The following is a 23,524-nucleotide window of genomic DNA, read 5'->3' as shown; positions in this document are numbered from 1 at the left end:
AAAAAAAAAAAAAAAAAAAAAAAAAAAAAAAAAAAAAAAAGTAATTTGTGACTGCTAAAACATTACTAAACTGTTGAAAACCAATGGACTGAGGAAATTACAGGTAAAATGAGAAATGGCACAAATCAACAGGAAAAAGTAATTCTGGATCCACATGTTAAAATTTAAAGTAATAGCTGGGCGTGGTGGCGCATGTTTGTAATCCCAGCACTTGGGAGGCAGAGGCAGGAGGATCACCATGAATTCAAGGCCAGCCTGGAATACATAGTGAGTTCAGGACTAGTATGGACTACAAAAGGAGAGCTTGTCTCAAAAAAACAAAACAAAAAAATTAGAATTCAGTAAAATCATGGCCAATAATCAATACATATTTGTAGACTAAAGCTTAGTTAATAATTGCTTTTTGGAGCTCATTAGCATGAAATACCAGTTGGTTCTTCCTGTAGTCCCTGTCTATAGTACTATTGCCTTTAGCTCTTAGGTCATTTAGAATGGTGATTTCACAACCTTTAGTTTTTGGTGCTACTGGAGAATGAACCACTGGTTTTCTGATTGCCACTACTTTAACCTTTATTTGTACCCTCCAGTGCCCTAATCTTTATTTAAAGTTAATTATCAACTTCTTAAGCAAAAAGGCCAATATTCATCTTCTTTTGGGTGGGTGGGGTCAATTCTTTGTTAGTGATACCTATACATTGCCAATAATACTAAATGATGAAATATACGGAACTCACTATTCTTAAAATGTCCCTGTTTAGCCAGATCAAAGAAATACATTAAAACAATGGTTCTCAGGGTTTCTACATGTGGCCTGTGGACTTCTGAGAATCTTTCAGGGGGTCCATGAGGTCATAACTATTTTCATAATATTACTACTTGCCCACTGGGTTGGCATGTACTCTCCCCACCACCAGAGATTGAACTCAGGACCATGTGTTTGCAAGGCAGGCTAGACACCACTAAGCTAAGTCTCTGGGCCAGCACGCATGTCTATTGATAGTGCAAAAGCAAGAGTGGGTCAAACTGTGTAGCCTCAAAGCAGATGAAAAGAATGGTATCAAAGTGTACTAGGAGATCGGGGGTAAAAGAGCCAATTTTACTTATGATGGTCTTTGATAAATGAGTAAAAATTACTGATTAAATCTCAACACTGAGTACATGGCTGAAAAATTCTGTAATAAAGAAGTATACCTAAAGACTGTGCTACATACTATACCAAAGTACAATGCTGTTGGAGGAAAAAGCACTTATGGCATTAAGTGTACGCTGAATTACCAGATTTTCTCATAGAACAGTATTTTCATTCAAAAGAATGACTAATACATTATTCTTCACACATAGCTATTTGGAAGACATTTTCCTGAAAATTAACAAAAGGAGCCTGTTGTGAGGAAAAACAATTAACAGTTTTTGCACTCAATGACAAAATATAAGCATTAAAATGAAAATGAAAATTTTGGCAAACTTCTCTGCAACCTTCAGTTTGATACCTTCTCAATGCAGACAGAGTCTTTTGATAAGATCAGTGGTGATATAAATTCAAAAATGTGTGAACATATGGAAGATCGGCATAATTCCATGAGCCAGTATTTTCCAAATAACTAAGGCATGTTTTTAAATCATGCATGGAGATCCATATAAAGCACAAAGTGAGCCATAGGTTTTATTTATTGGTTGGTTGGTTTTTGAAACAGGCACTGTGTAGTCAGAATGGCTTCAAACTCACCATGTCTCAACCTCCCAAGTGGGGCAATTACAGGTGTTATATCACTGCCTCTACCCAGCTTATGCTTTTACTGGGGACTGATCCCCAGGGCCTCTGCATTGAAACACCTCCCCAGCCATGCATCTTTTCTTTTGAGACAGGGTCTTGCTAAGCCTCTAAATTGCCCAGGCTGTGCTCCAACTTGCAATCCCCCTGCCTCCCACAATACTGGGATTATAAGCATACACCATCATGCCCACCTTGGGCTATAATTTTTAAGAGGGCAAAAGGAGTTCTGAGTCTAAAATGTCCCCCAAAGCACCTCATTAACTACATAAGTATTTCAGCTTAAAATATGTGTCTGGCTAAATTGTTTGAAGCACAGTATTAAAAAAAATTAGAATCTGAATTTTTACTGTATTGAAGATTAAGTAGAAAATTCTTGGGCTGTTGATACAGTTCAGTGGTGGAGTGTTTGCACAGCAAGGGCAAGGCCCTGGGTTCAACCTCAGTACTGGTAAATGAATGAGTAAGCAAATTCTTATGGTATTCACTTGCTAAATTTCTGTTGGTCAAGGCAAGGTAGCACGTGGCTGTAATCCTGGTTACTGGGCAGGCTGAGGCAGGAAGACTGCTGCCAAGTTTGAGATCAGCTTGGGCTATACTGTCAGTCCAGAGCTGCCTGAACTACAAAGTGCAACTATCTCATAAAATCTAAAAATATTTACACGATACTTCACAGAACACTTCCCTCGATAGGCTCAGCATCATCTCTCGGGGATCTGCTGTGCTTTACCTGTCACTGTATCAGGTGCATCAGTGTTGCTGCCACACTGAATGAGTCTGGCTGCAAAGCTGTTTTCATCAAACGAAGTCCCATTTACCACAGGGAGGTCTTCAAACGGGTTTACAGACTGGTCTGAAGTCACTGTGATGTACTGTACCGCAAGCCACAGAGCTGTGCTGCCCTCATGATCTTTCAGTTCTAAATCTAATCTGAAATAAAGGAGCAACGTGAACAGCAAATAAAATCTTCTGACACTGTACTGCTAATAACCTCACTTTTTTTCTCTACACTTTTTGAATTTAATTTTAATTTTACTTATTAAGATTTGTAACACGAAAAGATGTTTTAAAAGAATTTTTCACTCACAATCCCACCCTTACAACTGCTTTTTCATTTCTCCATGTCGCCCTACGTACTGTTTACACTGCAGCAGCTGATTAAATACATATTCGTTCCTGGCCATAATGGACAAGTGTAAAGGTGTCCTGCAGGATAAAAAGAAGAGGCATCAATTCAGGACTACTCACAGCAGGAGATGACAAGAATCATAGGTAAAATCACCATTCACAAGAAACTCCACATTTCCACAACAGTTTTCTAACACCATGACTAAGAATCAAAACGGGAATAGATAGTGTGGTTTGTATCTAGATATCCCCTCAAAGCCTCAGGGTCTCAGAAGCAAGGCTTCTGGAAGTTGAGTGGAATATGGAGGTTTCCAGCTGACTTGCACTTTGGAAGTGGGGTCTCATCAGAAGAGACAGGTCATGGGGGCGTGGCCTGAAAGGGTGTGCTTTCTTTTTCAGCTCCTGCCTTGACTCTGCCTTCTGGCCATGAGCAGCTCTTCTCCACCATGCCGTTTTGCCTGCCATCCTGCCCTGGAGCCAGCTGACTATGGAATGAAACATGAGTCAAAATAAACTTCTCCTCCCTTCAGTTGTGGATACTGAGTATTTTGTCCCATCTACCAGGAAAGTAACTAAGACATCAGATGTGCTTATATGTTACCATTTTTTTTAACTAACAAGAAGGACCAGAATCAATAAAAGGAAGAAGTATAAAATACTCCCCAATTCATCTTTACTAAATGTGCATAGGTTGCTCTTGTTTAAAAATACTTTCTATCATAGGTGTGCATATTTTCCTTTACCTACCCTATACCAATTCTGAAAAAATTTTTTCCTTCCCCATAATTTTCTATGATATGATAGTAAAAAATAGAGGAGCAATGGGTGAAAATGACTAAAGGGACAGTTAACCCTCCTCACCACTTTTATTTAGCTCAAGTGCTCTGAAGATTGCCACTGCAGAGCACAGAGCCAAGGGTGGCATCTATCTCATGATCAGACTGCCAGAATTTACTGTAGCAGAATGAAAAAAAAAAAAAAAATCCAAGAATCTACAAAGAGAATAAAGATGTAATTATTTGGGGGAATAAGGTTAATTATTACATGATACTGGGATTCACGAATATCCATCTTATTACAGTACTTTATCACACAAATTCATTTTCCTATTCTAACAACCAAACAACAGAATTTTTTTTTCTCTTAACATGTTTTTGCCTATCTTTTTTTTTTTCCTCTTAAATTGTTTTATTGGTACATTTTAGGTATACATTTACATTCATTATTGGGAACTTGTACCTTTACATGTTGTATCTTGGTTTTTATTTTTTCCCCATTCCCCTGCTCTCCCTTCAACCCCCTACCCTATTTGCAAAAGCTTTGTTTCCATTTCTCATCTCAGATTTTTTCCTTTCCTTTCATTGCTTTCCCCTACCCCTCCCACTTTCCCTACCCCTTCGGACCTTTTCTTCTTATTTGACATCATCAGTTATTCATTTTAATCTTTATTTACACTTTCAGTTTCTCACGTCAGAGAAACTATTGAGTATTTACAAGTGTGTCCTCTTTATTTCACTTAAGAGTAGTATCACCTCAATGTGCATCCATTTAGCTATAAATGTCTGTAATTTCTCATTCTTTATGGCTGAGTAGCACTCCATTTTATAAAAAACTACATTTTCTTTATCCAGTCTTGTTGATGGGCAATTGGGCTGTTTCCAAGCTATTACAAACTGTGCCACTATAAACATGGGTGCACATATATCACTGTGATATGATTCTTTTAATTCTTTGGGAAGATACCCGGCAGAGGGATAGCTGGGTCAAATGGGACCTCTAATCCTAGTTTTTTGAGATATTTCCATATTGATTTCCATAGTGGTTGCACCAGTCTGCATTCCTACCAACAACGGAGAAGGGTTCCTTTCTCCCCCACAAACCCTCCAGCATTTGCTATTGGTTGATTTCTTGATAGCAGCCATTCTTTCTGGGGTGAGGTAGAATCTCAGTGTTGTTTTCATCTGCATGTCTCGAATGACCAGTGATGTGGAACATTTTTTCATATATTTATTTGCTGCTTTTACATCTTTGTCTAAGAAATGTCTGTTCATTTCAGATGCCCATTTTTGAATCTGGTCTTTATATTTGGGGGGAGGGTCTGATTTTTTTTAGTTCTTTATAAATTCTAGATAATAGACCTTTCTCTGACGAACAGCTGGCAAAAAATTTTTTCCCACACTGTAGGCTGTCTCTTAGCTCTGTTGGTGGTTTCTCTTTAAGTGCAGCTTTTTAATAAGATGAGATCCCAATTGTTGATTCTTTGTGCTACTTCTCTTGTCTAATTGCTGTGGCTATTGTTTCAAGAACTATATTGAATAGGAGTGGTGATAGTGGGCATCCTTGTCTTGTTCCTGATTTTAGTGTGAAAGTTTTCAGTTTTTGACCATTTATTATGATGTTGGCTGTTGGTTTTTCATAGGTAGCCTTAATCAGGTTGAGATAAAGATAAAGACAATCCCAATTTTCTGTAGGGTTTTTATCATGAATGGGTGCTGGATTTTGGTGAATGCTTTTTTTGTATCTATTGGGATGATCACATGGTTTTTGTCCTTGTCTCTGTTAATACTGTGTATAACATTTATTGATTTACATATGCTAAACCTTGTTTTTGTTTTTGAGACAGGTTCTTGTTACGTAGCCCATGCTGGCCTAGAGCTTCCTAGAGCTCCTGCCTCACATTCTGGAGTGCTGGAGTTATAGGCATGTGCCACCATGGCCAGCCTTCTTTTCTTTCTGAGAGTTTCTAAAGATATGAAACACTGAGTAGCTAAGTGCGCCCCACAGGTGGCTGGTGATGCAGATGGTTCAAGTGGCCTTTAGGACTTCCCTAAAGAAGGCAGCTCTTTCTGAGATTCTAGACCACATGGAAACTCAACTAAATCCTAGGAGGGGGCAAAAAGAACATAAATACTACAGAATATGTGAAGGGCTATGTAACAGAAGGTTGCAAGCTGCACAAAGAGTTGTCTCAAGTAGAGGTATATATAACTGGGTTTAAAATAGGGAACTTTTTCACAAATAGACCTCACAGATATGCTGAAGAAGACCATACTAGAAGAGTTGACAAGATGACCACTCTGGTTCCATCCATCATGAAGACAGATTACTCAGAAATTCAAAGTCTTCAGTTTGCCAGGACATAACACTTACTTGCATGGCACATAAATGTTTGTGACTTCAATGAATATCAGAATGAATAATCAAATATCCTGTATGCCAAATATGTGTCACTATGAAATACCCTTCTCAGCTCAGAGGTGAAGCACACAGTCTCTCAGCTCCCCAACTTACCTGCCCTTGTTGTCCTGCATGTTGGGGTTTGCACCAGCCTGCAGAAGGGCCTCTGCAATCTGTGCCATCTCAGACATCGTCTCTGATGGGTGTTTCTTTGAACTATACAATGCCACAAGGTGTAATGGTGTCTCCTGTGCCCCTAATGTAGCAGCATTGACAAGGGCCCCATTCTTAATAAGGAAAGTAGAAGCGAAGACATCTCCTTGAAGAGAAATAACAACACACAGTAACATATGACAGCAGCCAGAACAAGGCATTCTGGCTCTCCTTAAGAGGCAGTGGCTGATAACGTACAAATAAAGAAGAAAGGGGGCCAGGATTTAGCTCAGTGGTGCCACCACCTGCCTCAAAAGCACAAGGTCCTGAGTTCATAAACAAAAAAAAAAAAAAAACAAAACAAAAAACAAAGAGTCAAGGTCCCAAGTTTAATCTTCAATACCAAAAAAGAAGAAAAACTGGGTGTGTCTGATGGAATTTCCTGGGACACTTGTAAGTGGAAATTTATCACTGAGATCATGGAGATACAGATTCCAATTCAAAAGGTTCTCTGTCCAAGTTTTTTGTTTTGTTTTGTTTTGTTTTGTTTTTTTTGGTACCAGGGATTGAACTTGGGTCCTTGCGCTTGCAAGGCAGGCCACCAAACCATTAAGCTAAATCCCTGGCCTCCAAGTTTTGATTATTGGTGATCATCTCTCCTTCCTCCTCACCTCAATATCCCTTCACTGTTCAAGAATATGAGGATTCCAGGTTGGATGAGGTGGTGCATGCCTGTAATCCCAGTTACCCCAGGGGGCTGAGGGAAAGAATGACAAATCTAAGGCCAGGCTATATAACTTAATGAGATCCTGTCTCGAAATAAAAAGGGCTAAAGCATTCCCTGGGTTCAATCCCTAGTACTGGGGAGAGAGGTGTCTTTTACCCTTCAAAGGCATCATTTAGTCATCTAAAAAAGGGCTTCCATAGCTGGGCGTGGTGGCGCATGCCTGTAATCCCAGCACTCAGGAGGCTGAGGCAGGAGGATCCCTGTGAGTTTGAGACCAGCCTGGGCTACCTAGTGAGTTCCAGGTCAGTCTCAACTACATAATGAGACCCTGTCTCAAAAAAACAAAAGTGGGGGGTCTTCCAAGATTCTCCCCAGCACAATTTCTCTCTTTCACTCACTATTTTTCTCCTGTTTCCTGACCACAAGAGAAGGGATTCTCTGTGAACCTGTCCCTCACCTTAACATTTGGAGTGGTTAGGTATAAGAGTCTACCTAAGGCTATCTGCATATCCAAATTAAGACTGAATAACTTACATAAAATCATTTAACAGTTTAATTTACCATCTTTGATTCATTTCTCTGTATGATAAAAAAAAACTACCCTGAAATGTTGACAAAATAACAAGAATTAAGTTTATTTAAAGATGTTAAAAGTATGCAATGGTGAAAATATCGTTAAAGAAAAGATGCCTCTAGATTGGTCAGACCCACAAATACATGGTTGAGTTCAGAACTCAGTAATCCGATGAGTACCAATTTAATATTAAAAATACTTGTGTAGGGCTGGGGATTTAGCTCAGCGGTTCAGTGGCCTGCCCTGCAAGCGCAAGGACCCGAGTTCGATCCCCAGTACCAAAAAAAAAAACGTGTACAAAAACTGGGTAAAATATACTTGTCAAGTTAATTTTGAGGATAACAAAGATGAATTAAATTTGCTCTAAGATTCAAGTTCAACCTTCCTTGGATTTATTTCTATTTACAGTTTAAAATATAAAAAACACTAGCTATACATAAAGTGATGCTTTGTTAAGAAAATAAGAAAAGAATACACAATATCAAAGATAATGAACAGAGAAAGCATCTAGTGACAAATATTCTGAGCTATTCTACTTGGACTATTGTGCCCAGTAGTCTCTAGGTAACACTAATTATTCCCATACAGAAAGAAGATAGGGATAAGAAAGGCAGGCAAATACTAATCTCTACCTGTGTATTATGTACCCATTGGTATCTTCTATAGGCCCTGGGGAGATGTTTGAGAACATTATTAACACTTTCTCCTAAAATGTTATTGCTCTGCTCCCATTTTTAAATGAAAATATGTTTATACAGTACACCATACACACAGGAGACAAACTGGGTAATGCCGCACATAGAAAGGATACAGTCACAGGGGAAAAAACTCTAAATATCTAAATTTAGACAGATGGTATAATAAACATTGTACGCCTTCTTAAAAGACAAATTTTTAGATCAGATTTCATTAGTAAATCCAAAAATTAAGTTTTCTTACTCATATTACATACATATCACACAAAAATGCTATTTGCAAATTACTAGAAATTGAAAATTATTAAAGTGGGAATGGTGGCACATGCATATAATTCCAGTTTAGGAAGTTGAGGCAGAAGGATCAAAAGTTTGAGGTCAGTACTGGCAACTCAGTAAATCTCTGTTTCAAAATTAAAAAGGGAAGGAAGGGAGGAAGGGATGAAAGGAGAAGGGGAGAGAAGGAGAGGGGAGGGGAGGGGGAGAAGAGGCAAAAGAGAAAAAAGAAATGGAACATTGTTGATGTTACACATGAAAGCAAATCAGTCAAAGGTAAAAAGCTAGAGGAAAGAGACAACCAACATCAAAATGCAGAACTGGCCGGGCATGGTGGCGCACGCCTGTAATCCCAGCACGTGAGAAGCTGAGGCAGGAGAATCACTGCAAGTTCGAGACTGGACTGGGCTACATACTGAGTTTCCAAGTCAGTCTCAACTATATAGTGAGACCGTCTCAAAAAGAAACAAAAACAAAAAACTGCAGAACTGGGCCTGGGATTTAGCTCAGTGGTTCTGCCACCTGCCTCGCAAGCTCAAGGTCCTGAGTTTGATCCCTGGTACCCACCCCCTCCCCCCAAAAAAACTGCAGAACTAAGAAAGGGAATAGATTTCTTAATTCATGGGAGACTGATTTATCTTTTATTTTTGGTACTGGGGATTGAACTTGGGTCCTTTCGCTTGCAAGGCAGGCGGCAGAACCGCTGAGCTAAATACTACTCAACCATAAAGAATGAGAAATTAGATTCATTCATAGGAAAATGGATACATTTTGAGAATATACTCCTAAGTGAAATAAATAAGTCACACATGTGTAAATACCGAATAGTTTCTCTGGTGTGAAAAACTGTAATAGTACACAAGATCCTAATGAGATAATTAACAATGTGAAACAGGAAGAAAAGGGCTAAAGGTGTAGGTAAAGTGGGAAGGGTAGGGGAAAGGGAATAAGAGAAAAGAAAAAAATATGAGAAAATGAAAAAATGGAAATAAAGTGTTTGTAAATGGGGAGGGGCGGAGGGGGTGAAGGGAGGGCAGGGACAACAGGAAAAAATGAGAACCAAGACTCATCATGTAAAGGTATAAGATCCCAATAATGAATGTAACTGTACTGTATACCTAAAATGTACCAATAAACTCAATTAAAAAGAAAGAGAACAAAAAACAAAAGAAGCACCATTTATACAATTTCTTGGAATAAAATGTGTAATACATTTTAGAAAGACTTCTATTAAAAATAGTTAAGGCTGGAAGTGCAGCTCATAATAGAGCATATGCTTATCATGCTTGAGGCCTTGAGTTCAATTCTTGGCACCAAAATAATTAATTGATTAATTAATTTTTTTTTATTGAGTTTATTGGTACATTTAGGGATACAGTACAGTTACATTCATTGTTGGGATCATGTACCTTTACATGGCAAGTCTTGATTCTCATTTTTTCCCTTACCTCTGCCCTCCCTTCACCCCCTCCTAATTAATTATTTTTTTAAAAAAACTTCTCCCTGAGTTCGATAACCAGTACCCTCCCCCCCCGCCAAAAAAAAATCCTCTGGTGCTTAAATGTTCTAGTTACTTTATCACCTCATTCACCAACAATGCCAGGCATTGTTGTAGGTATTACTGTAGTAATTTCTCCACATAAAAATATTCCTACAAAAAAGTTTTTATTTTGTTCATTTTGTTTTTGTGTTTTGAGACAGGGTATCACTATATTGTTCAGGTTGGCCTTGATCTCATGGCAATCCTCTTTCCTCAGTTTCCAGAATGCTGGGACTATAGGCATGTGCCACCATGCTCGACTAAAACTTTAAAAATTTTAAATCCATGTATGGTTTTTCTTTCAATGTAGCTTTCTGAAAGAAATTTTATTAAGGGCACAGCCCATAAACTTTAGTATTTAATGACTACAAACCAGCCAGGTGTACCTCTACAATTCCAGCTACTCAGGAGGCTAAGGCAAGAGGGTCACAAATTTGAGGCCAGTCTGGGCAACTTAATGAGATCCATCTCAAAATAAAATTTTAGAAAGGTTAAGGATGTGGCTCAGTGCTTGCCCAGCATACAAGAGGCCACTGAGTTCAATCCCTAGTACCACCAAAAGGATAATAACACCAACCATATTATATTCTCCTCCAACAGATGGCACTGTTTTCACATTTACTAAAAATAACTGGACAGGAACATTCTATTTAAGAAACTGTCTAGGGTCAGGGATTTAGCTCAGTGGTTCTGTCGCCCGCCTTGCAAGCGCAAAGTCCTGCAATCTCTGGCACCAAAGAAAAAGAAAAACAAAACAAAACTCTGAAGCTGGAGATGTGGCTGAGCGGTCCTGCACTTGTTTAGCAGGCACAAGGCCCTGGGTTTAATCTCCAGAACCACAAAAACAACATAAAGCAACAACAATAAAAAGGGTAAAGAAAAGAATGAAAGAGAGACACTCATTGAGTTGTATTATTAGACTTCTTAAAAGTAAAAAAATTACATCTTTTATGAAAGCAAGGCTACATGTTGCCCAGATTAGATTAATTAAAGGGGATAGCAACTGTCCAGCCATAGGTGAGCCTCCCATGGACTCACAGACACAGGCTGCATACTGCATTCTTTTGAAGACTGATATACTTGGTTAGTAGGATAATCACTATTTTGTTTACAGATTCTACTTTATACCCAGAGCTAGACCTAAATCTCATGTATTAAAGATATCCCTTCACTCCTATCACAACGAATTTGAGGGTTAACAGGTAAACTTAGTGTATTACTCAATTTAATCATTTAAGCAGTTCAACAGACTGACAACAAGTTGAAGGAGAAAAAAATGTTTAAATTCTTGCAGGAAATCGATCTGTTTTGGGCAAATAATAAAAGCCAGGGAAGGGCAAAATAAAAGCCAGCAGGTTGACTTCACCAGTCAACTCTTAGCCACTGTGCCAGCTGCAATGCCAACACTGTTTTCTACCCTCTCCACAACTCAGTAAAATGGAAATCATTACCACTTTATAGATGAGAAAAAGAAGACTCGGTGTGTCAAATGACATTCTACTCAGTAAATGGGTAGGACTCATACTCTAGCATATCCATTCTGTAAAGCCACTGTTCTGTCTACTTCATCATGCCACTCTTAACAAAAATAGCAACAATCAAGTTTATTATGTCCATACTATAACCCACATGATGTAGGCAATTCATAAATTCAGAGTGGAAGATTAAATCATCTCAAGTATCAAAAATGTATCACCAATTCTTGGTAATTCTGGTAATTAAGCAATCATCAAAATATTTAATAACTCATCAAAAATGTTTTTCATCAAACAAGAATTTAACTCCCTGAGAGTAAAAGGACATAATTCTCAAATTGTTTCTTTTAGTTAACAAGTGTGTTTTTTTCCAAAATAAACATGTCAGCCACTAAACAGTATGGGAAAGAACAATTCCCTGTGTGGCAGCAATGTTCCCCACTGAACACATATCCAGTACTGAACACCCAATGACTGCAGAGTGCAGAGAAGTACTTGGGAAAAAGGCATCTGCTCTTGATGCTGACATGCTCTAAGGATTTCCTACCCAATAATGAGCAAAATTTTCCTTTCTATCCGCCAGCAAACTCATATGCCTTAGTAGAGCATTTATATTCAAACTTTTGCCCACAAAGGACAAAGTCACAGTTGCAACAAAACCAACAATGAAGTACAACATTCCATCAACAAGGAGCAACTTGTGAACATCAAAGATATCAGAGACAGGAACTGTATCATAATACATAATCAGAAAGCTAAAATAAATATGGTTACTATGTGGTGAAACCAACACATTCTGGCTTTGTTGTCCATTAGTAAAGTGGCTTGGCAAAATGTTTCAGCCCAGCCAACTATCTCTCTACAAAATGAAGGCTTTCACACTTTTGAAAGCTTTTACTCCATATAAGAATTCTACCTCTTCATTCTTGTTCTGTCAAAAATGACCACAGCAAGCCAGCCATGGTGGTGCACATTTGTAATCCCACTCAGGATTACACTCGGGCAGCTGAGACAGGATTACCGTGAGTTTGAGGCCAACCTGGGCTACACAGTGAGTTCAAAGCCAGCCTGAACTACAAAGTAAGATTATGTTTCAAAAGACTGTAGGAAAAAAAAAAAAAAAAAAAAAAAAAAAAAACCCACAGCAGAGCAAAGTTAAAACAAGATCCACTTGAGATATACAAATAAATAAGGGCACAGAAAAAAAACAAAAAAACTGGCCCTTTATTTTCAACTTGAAAAGTTAATTTAGGGCAGCTCAGTAATAGGGAGAGTGCTTGTCTAACATTCACAAGGCCCTTGGTTTGGCTCCCAGCACAGCCAAAAAGTTCATTCAAACAAAACTATCACTCTGCCATGTCAGAAGTCTAGTCTGTGAAAGAGGAAACTCTGAACCCAAGAATATACTTAAAATGTTCATGGGGCCGGGGATTTACCTCAGTGGTACCGTGCCTGCCTTGCAAGCCTCAAGGTCCTGAGTTTGATCCGTGGTACCAAAAAAAAAAAAAGTTCATGGTTTTGACACTTTCCTTATATTCATGCGGGGACACAAACCTTCAGTCTTCCTAGCACAATTCTTAGAAAAGTGATAATTACTGAACAAGTAAATGTATCAACTGTTCACAAGTAAAAGGTACTTCCTCTCAAAGGCCATCTTTATATCTTTCTTCCTCAGGCCATGTTGGCACCATGAAAAGCCAAACTACCAAAGCACAAGCAATAGGTCTTCAGTCCCTCCTCTGACCCAATGACCACAAATTCTGCCATGTAGCCTCCAAACACATGGATAGCCAGGGATTTGGCTCAGTGGTGCCACCACCTGCCTTGCAAGCACAGGGTCCTGAGTTCAATCTCTGGTACAAAAAAAAAAAAAAAAAAAAAAAAAAAAAAAAAAAAACCCAAAACAAAAACACATACACATGGATAAAAAAATATTGCCTGCAGAAAAAAATATAAGATATGCTTCTTCCTACCTCTTTGGATGCCTTTATGTAACAAGCTCCAGCCATTCTTGTCTACCATGTCTACATCTGCTTTATGAGTAACCAGCGTGGTGGCAATACTCTCTAGTCGTCGTGAAAGTGCTAGATCTAATGCAAGGTCTCCGTTATGATCCACTTCGTTCAGCTTCCCTGGGAGCTGCAAAGACAGAGTTGTAAGTCGACATTGAGTAGCAGATATAACTTGTTTTAATTTCTCTCACCTTGGCCCTGGAAGTCAGATACTGCTAAATCAACTACTGAAAAATGTGGAAGTGGCTTTTGAATTGGGCAATGAACTAAGACTGGAAGAATCCTGAGCAGCAGAATACAAGCCCAGATTTCCTTGAGCAAGCTATTAATAGAAACATGTACATTAAAGATTGTGCCAGTCATGGCTCAGAAGGAACTGAAGAGCACTACAGAGAAAAACTCAAGCATTACGGTTTTAGATAAAGAAAAATAAGGACAAATACCTGTGAATCCATTTCAATCAGATAAAGGAAGACCACGTCTTCTCTTTCCACTTTGATAGCTTTATGTAATGGGTATTCTGTCTTGGATTTGATCATTTTGTATAACAATTGAGCACTCATGCTACTGAAGTCCTCCTTTCGTAAATCATCCTAGTGATTAAAAACACAGTGAAAAGGAAAACAGATAAAGTATTAACAATAACACAAACTGTCATTTATTCAGCCTTAGGCCTATGAATGTCAGGTACTACTTTAAAGGCTTAACATTTCTCAAGTAAGTCAACCCTCACAAAAACCCTACCAAGTAAGTCCTATTACCATCTTCATTTTACAGAAGACAGGAAGCACACAGAGGCTAAATAACTTGCACGTTTAGACATGACTGAATAGCTGCTGAGTTAGGACCTGGAGCCAAGAGGCCCATCTCCCGCACCTGCATGCTATGATGGCACCACTGTGCACCTCAGTAAGGCGGGACAGCCTGAGCACCACTGACATTCAATAAGAAGCACCATGTGAGAGTCCTGCCCCATGCCTACCAAGACAGCAATTACAAAATTAATCAGAACTTCCACAAACTCTCTCCCCTGAGTCACAGCTGTCTCTCCTACTGGTCTCTTTATTTTCACCTACCAACAGAGAAACGTTACCACTTCTGTTTCAATTCTCTTTTTGTTTTTTAGTGTTTTTGGTACCGGGGATCTAACATGGGACCTTGCGCTTGCAAGCCAGGTGGCAGAACCACTGAGCTAAATCCTCGGCCCTCTTTTTTTTTTTTTTTTTTTTTTAGTTTTTGAGACTAAAATGTCTCACTATGTAGCTCAGGCTGGCCTTGAACTCACTATGTAGCTCAGGATGACCACTACTTGCAATCCTCCTACCTCAGCCTTGCCAGTGCTTGGATTATAGGCGTGTGCTATTAGGTCCAGCTCCTATTTCAATTTTTAAAAGACAGTTCTTTTAGGCATCTTTTCTGAAACACTAGCACTCTTTCTACAATGTTGTTGTATACCAAACAATTCAAAAAACCTAATTTAAAAACACAGCCCTAGCCAAGTATAGTGGGGCATGCCTATGATCCCAATACTCAGGAGGCTGAGGCAGGAGGGTCGCAGAGTTCGAGGCCAGTCTGGGCTACACAGTAAGTTCAAGGCCAACCTAGGCTAAATAGTAAGAACTTGTCTCAAAATAGTCAGAAAGAAAGCAAGCAAGCAAGCCTACCCTGGTTTTTTTAAAATGTGAAACAACACAACAAAGAAATGTAAAATTGATCTGTTTAATAAAAGCTAAGTAAGAAAGGCAAATCTAAGTTTAATTGTGCCTCCATCTGAAAAAGAAAGCAAGAGAACACTGAAATGACACTGCTGAGTAACCAGGCTTGCTTGGCACACAACAGCCTCCTACTTCTACAGCGTGGTTACAGTGTCCACATAAGGAGGAAGGCAGGTAACTCCTCCTTCCAATCCTGTTTCTGAACCAGAACTACTTTCCGTCCCTCCACTCTGGAATCACAGAATCATCAGAGTTTCAGAACTGAAGAAAGTCTAACAAATTATCTAATTCAACTACATATTCTTCAATACTGTAACAAGAGAAAGCTAGGTAACAGAGAGGTGACTGCCTACAGAATTGGGTCCCATCCCTGGGTCTTCCAACTGCCCAAGAGAGGGCTTCAACTACTTCCTTCAGTCTTTCACTCACCCAGTGACTTGCAATAATTTCTGCACAGTAGTTCATCAGTGTGCTGGCATTTAGTTCCTCCGCAGTCTGATAGAAGCGAATGCAGTTCCTAACATTCACCAGAGACATAACGCCCTTCTCACATCTATAAGAGAAAATTAATAATGCAAATATTATTAAGACAAATATATTCATAAATGAATAAATCAAAGCAATAATCTTCACTGGCTTGCTGTGATACGAGGTATAAGGTTAAACTAAGTGGCTTTGAATAAATTACAGCTGAGGGTCAGGGATTTATTCAGCTCAGTGGTGTCACCGCTGGCCTTTCAAGCGCAAGGTCTTAAAAGTTCGATTCCCAGTACCCCCTCAAAAAAATTACAGCTGGGCTCCGCTCCCATATTTTAAAACTACTAGAGCTGGGGATTTAGCTCAGTGGTGCCACTACCTTCCTTGCAAGCACAAGAATCTGAGTTCAATCCATGGTACCACAAATAAATAAGCAAAACAAAACAAAACTACTATAATTCATTGACATTATTTTTTGTTAGTTTGTTTATTGTTTTGAGATACGATCTTGCTACATAGCCTAGGCTGGCCTCAAACTCATTATGTATCCCAGGCTGGCCTCCAACTCTCAATGATCCTTCTGCCTCAGCCTCTCAAGTGCTGTGATTACAGGCAGTGCCACCACACCAGACCATTATGATATTATTTTACTCAATTCTGGTAAGAATCAAATAACCTCCAGATAAACTTCTTAAGTATAAAATTTCCACTGCCTTATCCCTAGCCCAAAAGTAATCACATGAAACTTGTCAAACATATACACTGGTAATTTTAAAATCTAACAGTGATAGACTGACTTCAGCCTTTTGACATTTAATCACATGGAACACATCTCTCTTCCTACCAGCACAGCTCAAGAAATTAATGCTTCCTTAAAAGTCCTCCCAAAAGGCAAATGTGTAATGGTATATTAACTATAACTCAATATATAAAGCTGTATTTGAAAAGCCCATCCAAAATAACTATAATATACTGGGCCGGAGATGTAGCTCAGCAGCACTGTGCCTGCCTGGCAAGCTTAAAGTCATGAGTTCAATTCCCAGTACCAAAAAAAAAAAAAAAAAAAGCACGCTGATGCACAAAAACAATAAACCTCATTTTAAAAGTACAAATTAAGGGGCCAGGGATTTAGCTCAGTGGTTCCACCAACTGCTTCACAAGTGCAAGGTCCCAAGTTTGATCCTCAGTACCAAAAAAAAAAAAAAAAAACCTAAATGATCAACACTTGCTTCATATTGAACTGTATACATTTGTCAAGAGTTCTTTCACTTACTATCTCAAACATGTCATTTCTCCTCCTGACAGTAGTGAGCATTCTGACCCTTTTAAGGGCCAACACTTAAATCCATTCCTGGGTCTCTTCCATCCTAGCTCTTAAAAGCCATGACAGATAACAACTTAATACCCACATTTAACAGTTCTTGTTTGAGCAGCGGGTAATGCTGATAGTTATAAAACCTAATCAGTCAACAAACAACATTTTAATTAAAGAATCTGTTACACAATATAATTCTCTATACTACACTAACCCTAGGGCATTTTTATCAGAGCAATTTCATTTATAAGCAAGTCTGACATGGTCAATGAAAAAAAACACAGGAAATCTGAAAAAAACAATTATATAAATTATACTCAATCTAATTAAAAGCAGCGCCAGTTCACTTGTAGATGGTTCAAAAATTCACAAAATGAGCAAAAGAAGAGTTAATCACAAGGCCTCAACAGTAAAGTTAGCTTTGCTAGTAACTTTATATTATTTTGCTAATAAATATTCCACTAAAAACCTACTCTACACAACCTGGACGTTTTCTTAAAATTGTATTGAGGTATTGAAATGCTCTCCAAAGCTCACATCAATTAGGTTGTTGTATGCTGTATACAAATTCACATGGGTCACCATGGGCCACCCCAGAGGAAACAATGCTCCACTGCAAACAGCAAGCAGCTCTAGGCCACAGTCTCTCTTGGCTCTCTTGGGCAAGGCAACACAGCAACAGGCGAAGCATCTTGTGGGGGCTGGAACCAGTTCTTCACCCACCCATGAGAAAAGCCATTTGCTCATGCACCCAAGAGTAGGAAAAAAAAATCACTAAGTGATGTCAAAAGACACTCTTTATCAACCAAGCTGACTACAAGAGCCACACCTCCAACAAATACTCAAGGACATTTGCCTGACATTTCGTGTACATTTTGTATTTTATAGTCCCAAAATACCAACTTGGAACAACAGAGAAAATGCACTACAAAAAACACAGCAAGTTATCTACCCAGGACTTAAATGAATGCAGTTACTTAAATGAAGTGAGAAAAAAAAAAAGTGAGATCTTAGAAACATTGGCTATAAAACTTACCGCTTAATTTAAGTATGAACATACTTTATTAAAAGGTGAAATAAAATGTAAGGAAAAGTTGACAGTTTGAACCCTGGATTGCATTATTTCATATTCAATTTATCAGTTCACAAAGCTATGTAATCTCAGGTAACAGACAAGTGAAAGAAAAGAGAGTATCAAATATTATTGGCAAAATTTAGCTTACAAGTTACACAAAGAAAGGGAGATATCAGACTCTGTCTCCATCATCACTTTTAATTTATTTAGGGGTACTGGGGATTGAACCCAGGGTCTTGCACATGCTAGGCAAGCGCTCTACCCCTGAGCTACATCCCAGCCCACCATCACCTTTAACAAGAACACCCTGCAAAAGTTATTTACATTAGCAGAAGCAGCTGTTTTCCCAGAGCTTGGCATAATTAAAGCTCAGCCACCACCATCTGAGGTGCTTGAATATATCTGCTGTGACTTGCCTCTCCCTAAGGAGCTGTAGTTGAAACCGATTTGCTAGTTTCATCAATTCAGTCAGGAACACATCATCCTCCCTGAATTCCAATTCATCCGTATAGATCCAGCGAAGCATTGTCATTGTCACCTCAGGATTAGCATCTAGTTAAAAAAAGAAAGTAGAAAGGCTGAAAAAGCACTGGATGACATATTTGAGCCTTTGAAGAACCCCTACAATCTGAGGCTACACAAGTAAACTGTGCTATACCCAACTCAGACAATGTTCAACCATTAAAAATAGTGATGAAGCAATCTGGTCAGCAGCTGACTCCAGGAAAATGTGAAAAGTTTTGCATGGGACAGAGGGTGGGGACAATGAAACTATTTAGATTTAACTCATATCAACCAGGACCAACATTTGAAACATAATCAAAAAGTTAACTTTCTAATAAAAACACCTTGCAAATAAAAATGAAAATTTGGGCACTCAATGGAAAAGTGGAAAACAGATATAAGTAGGTAAATTCATGGAGATAACTAAAAATAGCCAATACTCATTATCAATAAATGCAATTTAAACTCAACTCATTTTTTGTCTCTCAGACTAACAGGTATTTTTACAAGTACATAATCTTTCACATAGCATTTATACAGAAATTATTATCCTAAGTAAACAACTGGGCAAGTCCAGGAGGTTGAGGCAGGAGGATTACTAATTCCAGTCCAGCCTGGGCAATTTACTAAGTGGGCAAGACCCTGTCTTAAAAGTAAAAAGATAAAGAAAGATACTCAATACAGGAGAACAAGAAAGAAAGAAAACGGGGGGGAGGGGGACAATGGGAAACACAGAAACACACATATTAATTCCTCAATGCCTTGTGTTCCATTTTTGGAACACATGGGTTTGGGTCTTTTCAAAAGCATGTTCCCTGAATTTTTCTAGGTAACATATATGAATTTCATGCAAAACAAAAAAATTGCAATCTTTGGCATAAATGAGTTAAGAAACTCAGTGAATTGTTGTTATTATTTTTTTCTTATTCTGCGGTACTGGGGATTGAACCCAGAGCCCTGTGCATGTTAGACAAGTACTCTACCACTGAGCTACATCACCACCACTTTCTTTTCTCATTTTTTCTTATTTATAGTCTCATTAAATTGCCCAGACTGGCCTTGAACTTGCAATCCTCCTACCTCACTTTCCTAAGTAGGTGGAATTACGGGGGTGTGCCATCTCACCTAGCTAGTGTAAATTTTTTTTTTTTTTTTTTTTTTTTGGTACCAGGGATCAAACTTGGGACCTTGCGGTGTGAGGCAGGCGGCAGAACCACTGAACTAAATCCCCAGCCCTGTAATTTTTAATAATAAAAAACTGGTACAAAACTCCTAAGGATCCAACAGTGAAGAACTACTACTACTACTACTACTTATTATTATTATTATTTCAGTACTGGGAATCGAACTCAGGACCTTGTGCTTACAAGGCAGGCAGCAGATGAAGAACTTATTAAAGCATTTTGTGTGTAAAATCTGCAGCAATTAAAACCATACAGATCATCAACATGAAAAGATATTTACTATGTGGCAAGTAAAAACAGGCAAAAAAATAATGTCAAACACCTTATTTTTGTATGTACATGTATGTGCAGGTGTTCAAGTGGGTATGTATGTGAATGTGTTTACATACCATAAACATTTGAGTTTTGAAGATCTATCAAGAGACTGGAAGGACATATACTAAAATATCAGCCCAGGATTACTGCATAACTAATTCTTCTTTTAGTTTCTTTACCCTAATTTTTTTTTTTTTGAGACAGGGTTTCACTATGTAGTCCAGGCTGGCCTTGAACTCATGGTGATCCTTCTGTCTCAGCCTCTGGAGGGCTAGGTACCCTGATTTTTATTTAATGAGCATGCATTACTTATGTACATTTTTGAGGGTACAATTTTAAGTGAAAGTAAAGACTGTAAAGTAACAGGGAAAGCACTTGGGTCAAAAATCATGACATAAAACATTTGAAGTCTTTGGTAGTATTAAGACAGTGATGAACAGAGGACCACTTAAAGTCATGGTCTGCACCACTGCTCTCAAAGTGTGGTCCTAGGCTAGTCCTATTCTCGGGCCTACTTCAGATCTACTGAGGGGCCCAGCATTTCTGTTTTGACAGGTGCTCTATACTATTTTAATGCTCACTAAGGTTTAAGAAACTATACTCAATTCTTGACTATCTAGGGAAAGTGCAATAAGGATCAAGAACACCTTATTAACTTAATAACCTCTGTTTAACCCCCTCTGTTGCAACTACACACAACAGGGAAGAGCGATGTGAAGGGAGTAAAGTCAAGTGAGAATTGTAGACTTCTGATTTACCTGAACCAGGTCAATTCACCATCTCCTCCTGAAACAAATGGCTATTGGGGCGGGGGGTTGAAGAGAACACACTGAAATGGCGCCAGCATGATCTTAAGGTTTATTTTTTTTCTTTTATCTTCCTCAGTAATGTAGTAAAAATGTATCTCTCCTTCCCCCATACTGGGGATTGAACCCAGACCTGTGTACTAAGTTATATCCATAGTCCTCCTGTATTATGAGGCAGGGTCTTGCTAAGTCGGTAAACAGTCAAGGCAGGACTCGATCTTGCAATCCTCCTGCCTCAGCTTCCCAGAGACAGGTGTATAACACCTTGCCCAGTCACTAGCTGTCCAAAATAAGTATTCGAAGTAGGTAAGTTAATTTCTTTCTTCTTTCTTTAGTAATACTGAATATTGAATCCAGTGGCACTTTACCACTGATCTACCTTTTGTTTACATTTTTATTTTGAGACAGGGTCTAAGTTGCCCAGGCTGGCTTTAGCCTTCTGTGTAGCTGGGATTATAGGCATTCACCACCCTACCAAGCAGTAAGGTGAATTTCTGACTTAGCTCTTTAAATTGGTTTAATACTTCAGTGACCATTTTAACAAAAAAATTCAAGAGTAGGTCATGGATTTGTCCTGAGTTGCCCCAAACAGAAAGCAAAAATTATTCCTCTCATACAACCCTATCTTGAAAAGAGCAAGGACCCAAGTTCAATCCCCGTACCAAAAAACAAAAACAAAAAAAACAAAAGAAAAATGCAAAGCTTAAGAAGTCAGTTTTCCTAATGTCCATATAAGCAAGAATTCAGTTTTGTATCCCTAATGCCAGGAAAGGAGCTTGCCACTAAAAACTTGTTATGTCAATGGAATAATTCTGAAGAAGCAGAACACTGATAAATTTATAATTTTTTTTTCGAGGCAGGGTCTCACTATGTACTTCAGGTTGTCCTTGAACACACTGTGTAGCCCAGGCTGGCTTTGAACTCATGGTGATCCTCCTGCCTCAGCCTTCAAAGTGCTGGGATTATAGGGATGCGCCATCAGACTTGGCAGTCCATAAAATGTTTTATGGCATCGCTAAGTGTGGAAAAGTTCAACCTTTAAAACAGCTTTTATGCTATTTATATACTTGTTTGCATGAGCCTATTTCCACTGTCCTTCAATTTGCTTCCAGGTATCTATCACATAACATAGGCTTCCAAGCGGTTCCAGCTGCTGCAACCCCAGATTTAGACACTCATACCTAAGCCCAGAGGAAGACTGCTGGGAAAAACACACTGCGAAACACAAATAGGGCTACATACACCACCACCTCTTCCTCATAACACACTGCAAAGAAAAACCTCTTAAAGAAAACACCCACAGGCTCTAATCTCAGCTACTGTGGTAGGTGTCTCATTTATCAAAGCCACAAAAACCATCTCCTCTGAAGTGGCTCATTCCTCAAAACAAACCTGACAGCAAGATCAATATGTGCTAATTATTTATAACAGGCAGACAGCCCAAGGACTTTGGTGTTTTGTTTTTATGGTGGGGGCGGTATTGAATCTGGGACCTTGCACATGGTAACAGGCGAGTGCTCTACCACTGAGCCATACCCTCGCTTAATAGTGACAAGCACTATTAACATTAAACTTCTCTAAACTCCTAAAAACCTGATTCACAGTTAAGCAATCTTGTGGCCAGAGAGCACTGAGTTAAAGGTGCTCTTACGTGATAAGATGTACTAAAGAAAGTTTAGTATAAAGCAAAATTTTAAAGTCAATGCTTACATGAGATTTGCTATACCTTCATGCAATTTTCTGTGTTTTTATGCAATTATTTTACACTATACATTTGTTCTTAGAACAGTTATTTTGCTTTCCTATTCTTATGTATTTTGGTTAAATATTTCAAAATTGCAAATGAAATCATAATTAACATCAGGCCGGGGATTTAGCTCAGTGGTAGAACCACCTGCCTCACAAACACAAGGACTCAAGTTTGATCCCCAACATCAATGTTGTCTGAATTATTTAAATAAGACCCCAGAAGTCTGACAATGAGGTTTAAAAAAAGTAAAAACATTTCATAGCTCTAATTACTTTATAATATTCTTAAAATGTATTTATGATACTACTGGTTATGTGCAAGAGTACTAACTTCACTGGGTTAGTGGTGCATGACTGTGATCCTAGCACTGGGGAGAGGCTGAAGCAGAAGGATAGCCATAAGTTCAAGGCCAGTCTGAACTACACAGTGAGACTCTGCCTCAAAAGAAAACAACAAAAAAAGAGTACCAATTCATGAGCCTCAGAGTTACTAGGATCATCACTCTTTGATAACAGATATTAAAAGATGGTAATTTATTCTCAGATTTTTTCTAACAAAGTTGAAAGTTTTCAACATTTTATTATTTCTTCTAATCTTTGTAAGCTATCCATGCAATCAAAATTCTGTTATACATGCCGGCGTGGTGGCACACACCTGTAATCCCAGCACTCGGGAGGCTGAGGCAGGAGGATCACTGTGAGTTCCAGACCAGCCTGGGCTACACAGCAAGTTCCAGGACAGTCTCAACTACAAAGTGAGACCCTGTCTCAAACTCCCCCCCCCACAAAAAAAGATTCTGTTATACATTTTATGAAGAACACCTCAGAATCTAATGGTTTTCTTTTTTTTTTTTTT

At 38.7% G+C, this 23,524-nt stretch overlaps 1 protein-coding gene across 3 annotated transcripts in view; it reads right to left on the bottom strand.

Moving 5' to 3' along the window:
• The window catches only part of Ankfy1 (ankyrin repeat and FYVE domain containing 1), a 74,157-nt gene that overhangs the window by 25,475 nt on the left and 25,158 nt on the right, over positions 1-23,524 (bottom strand). For all 3 annotated transcript variants that reach the window (XM_019205602.2, XM_019205603.2, XM_019205604.2), the window contains exons 4-10: positions 18,527-18,662; positions 15,673-15,796; positions 13,972-14,121; positions 13,490-13,655; positions 6,191-6,395; positions 2,909-2,977; positions 2,502-2,701 (exon numbers count right to left, since the gene is read on the bottom strand). In XM_019205602.2, the coding sequence (XP_019061147.1) occupies positions 2,502-2,701; positions 2,909-2,977; positions 6,191-6,395; positions 13,490-13,655; positions 13,972-14,121; positions 15,673-15,796; positions 18,527-18,662 (1,050 nt within the window). The remainder of the gene's footprint in view (positions 1-2,501; positions 2,702-2,908; positions 2,978-6,190; positions 6,396-13,489; positions 13,656-13,971; positions 14,122-15,672; positions 15,797-18,526; positions 18,663-23,524) is intronic.

The sequence above is a fragment of the Fukomys damarensis genome, unplaced genomic scaffold (assembly GCF_012274545.1).
Source record: "Fukomys damarensis isolate Sample0158 unplaced genomic scaffold, DMR_v1.0_HiC HiC_scaffold_13, whole genome shotgun sequence".
In the NCBI taxonomy this organism is placed as follows: Eukaryota; Metazoa; Chordata; class Mammalia; order Rodentia; family Bathyergidae; genus Fukomys; species Fukomys damarensis.
Note: the sequence above shows the minus strand (reverse complement) of the source record. Positions and strands in the feature narration are given on the sequence as shown.